Source organism: Mesitornis unicolor, unplaced genomic scaffold (assembly GCF_000695765.1).
Source record: "Mesitornis unicolor isolate BGI_N332 unplaced genomic scaffold, ASM69576v1 scaffold9224, whole genome shotgun sequence".
In the NCBI taxonomy this organism is placed as follows: Eukaryota; Metazoa; Chordata; class Aves; order Mesitornithiformes; family Mesitornithidae; genus Mesitornis; species Mesitornis unicolor.
The window spans coordinates 30035-36700 of record NW_010180754.1 but is presented as its reverse complement, the minus strand read 5'-3'; the positions used below and the strand labels follow the sequence as shown (position 1 = coordinate 36700).

Here is a 6666-nt window from a genome sequence, read left to right as displayed (position 1 = left end):
TGCCTGGCTGATTAGCCAGCGAAATGGGTGCACCACTCCAGCGCAGCGGGGAGCTTGCAGTCAGGCACTTTCCTCTGCTTAATGAGTCTCTCTTTCCTGCGCCCCTCACCCCCCCTCAGGATTACAGGCTTCCCCATTAGAGCAGAGCCGCCATGGCCCACAGGCCAGAGCTGGCCCCCGTCCAGGCCCGCGTGGCCGCCTGCCCAGCACTCACATACCGATCGGCTCGGCTACGGCTGAACGGGAGAGGCAAGCGCTCCCCGCCGGGCTCCTCACCCTCTCCCGGGCACGGCATCACCCCATCATCTGTGTGAGCACAGCAAGGGTACCCCCTGCCATCCTCCTCGATCCCCCCAGAGCATCTCTCACGGCCTCTCTGGGCATCCTCAAGCATCTCCATGCATCCTCAAGCATCTCCGTGCATCATCATTGGCTCCTAGGGGCAGAGCTGCCATCTCCCCATGGAGGAGCAGGGCTTTTCCGGTCCCAGGGTCTGATCGCATTGATTTTTGCACTAGGGAATGGTTGACAATGTATCCCGCTAGAAACGGCTTGGATGGGAGCAACTGAAGGACGAGATGGGAACCAGAAGCAGCCCCCCAGCAAGGGTTGGGGAACAGTGGGGAGGGGACAGAGTCCCAGGCTTCCCAGCCAGGGGTCTCGCTGAGCGTGAGCTGCTCCGGGGAGCTCACAGGTGTTTCTGTGGGTGCCAAAAACCTCCGATGCTTTTCCAGTGACGCAAGAGAAACATATGGGGAAAGACAAAATAAGAAATTACAATGACTGTGGGACAGGGGTGAGAAAGCCCCTCACATGCGTTTGCTTCCCAAGCCCCGACCGAGCTGCCCGGGAAGGCGTCGTTCCATGGAAATCAGACTTTCATTTATCGTCTGAGAGGGAAAGGAATTTTCCTATGTTTTATACGTTTCCTACAATAATCGCAGAGCGTGGCTGTAAATGTTTCTATAAATAGGGCACATTTTTTAAACAAGACTGTGTGTGAAAGCCATCAAGTCTGGGCTGTGCTGCCCTAGGGCACTGCCTGGTCAGGGCAAGGCAGTGAGGTCTCTCTGGTGGGCCAAAACAAGGGCTTTCCTTCCCAAGTACTAAGAAATTGCTGCCCAAGCCCACGGCACCTGGGTGATGCCCACGCTGATGCTGAAGGGCTTCCCACAACGAAAGGCCATCCTCCCTGACCCAGAAGCCAACTCATTCATACCCCAGAACAAGAAACCTATCTTCACACACATGCACCAATGCTTGACAAGTGAGCACTTACCTGCCCATGAAGAGCCTCCCGAAAGCACCGCCCTAGCAGCCCCGGGGCTCTCTGCTGTTGCTGGCCGCTCTCTGTGGCGATGCTGTTGCCATTCCCATGGGCATAGGTGTACCAGGGCACGGCGGCCAGCTGAGGCACCAGCACCGCCTCCACGCTGTTCTCCTCCGACACCTCTGCGTCACCCCGCACCCTGGCCACCTGGTGAATCTGCACGGTGGCTTCTGGTGGGTGGTTGATGTGAACGTTCACCAGGGAAGGGTTTAGGGAAGCTGGAAGATGAGTTTATACCATAGTTGTGACAATCTGGGAACAGTTTGGCACCCGAAGACCATCTTGTCATCAACAAAATCACAAAGGAGAAGAGGTAGACTGACACTCCAGGAAATCTAGAGGAAGATTGCATCTAAGAGAAAATACTTCTCTGGCCCAAAACCAGAACAAACCTACCAGAAACTTTCCTCGGCAACCTGAGCCCTTCAGAAATGAAGGGAATCATTTTCTAATAACCTGGCCTGAAAAGTCAAACATAAGGAGGTAGTGGCCTCCTCGGGCCTGTTAATGAGGATCTGAGGAGCACCCAAGTAGGAGGACTCAGAGGTATGAGGGAACACGCGAGATCTGGAGCCCCCAGCCATGCTCACCCAGCTGGTTGGACAGAGGCAGGGTGTAGGTTGAGTGCTTCATGGAGCCGCTGGACCGGGTCTTTAGGGATGTCCCTCCTTGCTTCTTTTCCAGAGACGGAGCTGGCAGGTGGCAAAACTTCCCCGTGGAGTTGGAGGGGCACCAGCACTCATCCCGGCCCACGCAGCGCCCTCCGTTCAGGCAGGGGATCTGGCAGAAGTCTGCAAGGCAAAGAGAGGTCTGCTTAGTAGAGAAACTGAGCCACTGCCTCTAGCCAAGGGGTGGCAGGGAGAGGCCAGGGAGCTGGATCTGGGCTAGCACTAGCCCCATGGTGCTCAAGAAGCAGACCCAGTAGGCAGCAGGTGGAGAATCCAGGGTCCTCCCTGAGCTCTGCTCAGGGTTGGAGTCATCAGCCGAAAATGATGAGCCCTCCCATGGGATCTGGGGCCATGGCCAGCCAGGGGCACCCATGCCCTGTGGGACAACCCCCCCAGGGCCAAGGCAGTGCTGGCACAGGAGGATCCCTCGGAGTGGGGCAGGAGCTATGGCAGCCACACACAGCCGAGTCAGCATAATTCCTTCTCTTCTGCATTGCCCCCTCTCCGCTTGGCAGGGTTTTCACTCCCAACTCAGAAGGGAGCTGAATGGGGATGAGAGAGGCAGAATGAAGGAACAGGCAGAGAGCCACGTCCTCAGAGCATGTCTCCTGGCCAGCCCTGGCCCTGCCAGCAGCTCAAGATGGAGAAGCTTGGAGTGGGACAAAAGAAACGGGAGCAATTCGTCTGCACAGGATTGGAAAAAGCATCCACAGATGAAACCAAAGTCTTGTCTTTTCTGGCCTCATCAGATGCTTGGAGCAGCCCAGAGCGTCTCTCAGTGTAAGCGACGCTTGGGTAAGGCACGGGATTTCCTGACAGATCACCCTGACTCATTTCAGCACGAGATGAGAGACTGCTGCTGCACATCCCAGGATGGCTTGTCAGGTTCATCTCAGGGGATGAGTTCCCACTCTGCTCCAAGTTCATTTGCTCACTCCAGCAACCAGTTCTGGGGGGAGGAGACACATCTTTGGACTGGGATCTAGGCAGAAATTCCCTTGAACCCTGTATCAGTTGGCATCCACAACAGCCAGACTTCGCACTCTCTCAGTGTTAGAACTTGAGAGTTACAGAGGCTTTTAGAGGATGAGTCCTACCAGGTCCTGTCACCAACTGGCTCCAAGAGGATGTGCCCAACCCACAGCTGGGTATCCCAGTGACCTGATGAGCAATCCCAGCGGCTCTGAAAGGCAGGCAGAGGTTTCAGCAGCCCTGTTTATAGGAACAGCTTGCAACCTGCAGCCAGCTCTCCTGGCTGCCACGTGAGTGAAAGGAGAGAACAGGAGGAAATTAGGTGATGAAAGTCAGTCCCAAGACTGGATGCCAACAAAAGCAGTGAGCTGGCTCTGAGAAAGAGGGGGTGGCGAGGCTTGGCTGCAGGCCTGACTCAAACACACACGTTCCCCGTACCTGGGGTTGGATGGAAACAGAAGTTGCTTGCCCAGGAAAGAGAGCTATGAGGCAAGGTCTGTCGTCCTCCCCCAGAGACAGAGATGGAGTAAGTCTCAAAGACCCCAGGAGTCATCTTCCAAGGCACTGGGAGAGGCCATCTCCTCCCATCCCTATAGCAGCCCAAGCCCTCGGTCTGTAGGAAAGGCAGAAGGAGGAGAGTAGGGGAGCAGGCAAGCAGACGGACAGGGGGCCTCAGGGTGCTCACAGATGCGGAAGCCAGACTTGGGATCGTGGTCATGCCCCCCTTGGCTATACAGAGTGGTGGTGTCTCCTTTCTCGCAACTGTTGTAGCAGCGTCCGCTCCGGCATGTCTGTTTGCAGATGGTGGGTGTGAAGACAATTTTTATCTTCCTAATCTTCTCTGTCAGGTTGGCCCCTATGAAAGAAAAGGACAGTGCTAAGTGGAAACAGCATCTCCAGGCCAGGGGGCTGCTAATCTGCAGCTCAAGCCCCAGAGCACTCCCAGAGCAAGGAGGGGGCTGTGTCCCTCCCCAGGGAAGTGTCTCTCCTCACCCCTCACTCATTCCAGCCTGTCCCCTGCTCCAGCATCAGTAATGGTTGTCAGCACATGAAAAATGGGCAGCAGCATGCTCTGCCTGCCCAATTGTAGTGGCATAACTCCCTGTGAAGGGGGACACATGGACTAACTCCAGTATAAAGTGTGTTTTTCTGCTTTAGACAAGTTTCCTTCTCAAGCCATGTCAGCAGCTGGGAGACTGGCTGCCCTTAAACCTGAAAGGCTTCCCACATGAAGAGCCACACTGGTATCCATCAAAGAGAGCATCAGGGCTTGAGAAAACCAATGTCTCCTTGTAAGTGTCTCCTGACTTCATGCGATTCTCTGCAGTCCTCTCCTGGTCCCTCACCATCCTCACATTAGATATGGGGGGAAATGGCACTCAGAGCTCTTGGGGGCTTGCAGAAAATGGACAACAGGCAGAACTCTTGTGTAAGCATGAACCAGCTGGCTCAACACCATAGCCCTCCATCCCTGCCTAGTGAGACAGCTCCTTCTGCGGGTGACCCCTTTACTGTGCTCGCCCCCAGCTCTCCCCATTTCAACCCACACTTTCAGACTACAGCTGCACTCAGGCTCATGGCCCTACTCACAAGGGCTGAGATGACACATAGTGCCTCCTCGAGGAAGCACAGCTTCAGGGGGGAGCCAAGTTGCAGAAGACAATTTGCATCTGTCCTAGCTGGGGTGCTGCTGGGGCCCTGCCTCAGCCACCACATGTCCCGGCAGCCTGGCCTGATCCCTGCTCAGGTCAGAAGGCACCAAGAGGGCAGCCAAAGGGAAGAACGAGATACTGCTTGCACAATCTGACCTCAAGGGCTATTCAGAATGAGAAGGAAGTTGGGAGACACCATTCCTACAGACTGAGGCAATCTCAGCAGTGCTGGGGTGACATTCACACCTCTAGGAGGCATCTGTCACATCCCCCTGACTCCTCTTCCCTGCTGTCAGCAGTTTGCTCCCCTTATCTGTCCTCCTTTGGTAGGGTCTCTTCCTTCACCAAGCCCAGCAATGCCCACACTGACCTTCCCTTTCCATCTCACCCAGCAGCACAGTCCTGGGAGCTCAGGGTTTCTTGGGGATCAACAGTCACACCACTGCCCTTCCCCAGGACACCCCAACAAGAAGCCACAAAAGAGTGACAGCCCCGGAGGCCTTACCCCTTGCAGACGAGCCATGCTCCTGTGAAATCACATGTGGCCCAGAGCTGCTCTGCTCATGTCCATTCCCATTGGGGAGTGCATTAGAGGTGAGTTGGCCATTGCTGGCTGGGTAGCGCCGGACAGTCCGCGATGACCCTGTGTGCTGGGGAGGGACAGGAGAGCCAATTCTGCTCTGAGTCCTGTGAAAGAGAAAAAATGAACGGATACTCCTCAGGAGTAACTGTGCTGACCCATAGTGCCTGTCCACCGCGATGCCCTGCGGCAACCTTCACTGCCAAGCTGCCTGAGATACCACCTGGACACACAGCTCTGCCTACCTGAGCAGGGTCCCACTCTTCACATGCTTTTAGTCATCGCAACGGCACCATTTCACTCTAGGGACTGTGCCTCCTGCCCTGAGACTGGCAGGGCATAGTGCTCACCAAGATACCCTCCCTGTACCATCACATCAGGCTGCCCCACCGCAGGGACACCCCAGCTGCCTTGCAGCACCTCTGTCTGCCCATCACGCTCAAGGGCTGCTCCTTGCCCCACCACATCCCTTCCCCAGCAAACACAAGCAGCTCCAAATCAGTTCATTCTTATGGTGTGAGCTTTCTCAGGACCCAAGCTAGCACTGAAAAACAGTGAGGTAGTCAGAAGAGAAGCCAGGCCAAGCAATAAAATAAATAAAACTTCTCCCATGAGAATCACAAAGAAGAGAAAATGACCAAGAATGCTCTCTCAAGTCAGTTATAACCTTGTGCAGTAATTGCATTTATGGCTTTTGGTATTTTCTGGGAACTAAGCATGGAGAAGCCACGCAGCTCACCAGGCCACAATTACACTCTGTGATAAACCCATGTAGAGCACTAGGCACAGCTCTTTGCATTGCACCAACAGAACAGCGCATCTTGCTCTACTACACTTGCTCCCATTCCTTTTCACTGTCTGGCAGCACTAAGTCTCCAAGAGGGTGCTCTGTGCTTACTCCCAGATATCTCCCTCATTCTCACCTGCACCTTGCTCTGCTACACCAGGGGCCAAAATAGGTTGGCAGCCCATATGGCCCTTGAGTTCCTTTGAAAGTCCATGACTTGGATTCCTCTACAACTGAACATAAGCACCAACAGGTCTTATGCATCCCCTCTCCTACACCTCCATCTCTGACCGACTGGCTGGGGCAAACTAGTGCTGTCCCACCAAAGTGTTCAGAGAGGACCACCCCACTTTACAGTTGTCATCATTTCTCCTGTCACAGTTGGCACAGTGGACGTATTTCTAAACCCAACAGGACTGGATGATCCAACAAGAGTTGGCTCTCAGCAGCTCTGGCTCACTGATGTTCCTGGCCTGGATAGCTTGGAATAACGGTAAGATCTGGGGAGATGGAAAGGGAGGTAACGCTGTGGTGGTATTCAAACAGATCAAGAGCGATACACAAGGTAAGCATCAGCCAGCGAGCCCAAAATCAGCCCTGAGCAACAGAATGGAAAAGATGATGAACAAGTCAATTAACTGGGAACTAAAAGAAAGGAATATAGAAGTGAGGTCAAG

The 6666-nt window shown here is 54.5% G+C and overlaps 1 protein-coding gene across 1 annotated transcript in view; it reads right to left on the bottom strand.

Annotated features, from left to right (window-relative positions):
• The window catches only part of LOC104539606 (latent-transforming growth factor beta-binding protein 2-like), a gene marked incomplete at its 5' end in the record, with an annotated part of 61678 nt that overhangs the window by 33040 nt on the left and 21972 nt on the right, over positions 1 to 6666 (bottom strand). Inside the window, 4 exon segments of the mRNA XM_010183184.1 lie at positions 1280 to 1548; positions 1921 to 2121; positions 3656 to 3826; positions 5128 to 5309. Of these exon segments, the coding sequence (XP_010181486.1) occupies positions 1280 to 1548; positions 1921 to 2121; positions 3656 to 3826; positions 5128 to 5309 (823 nt within the window).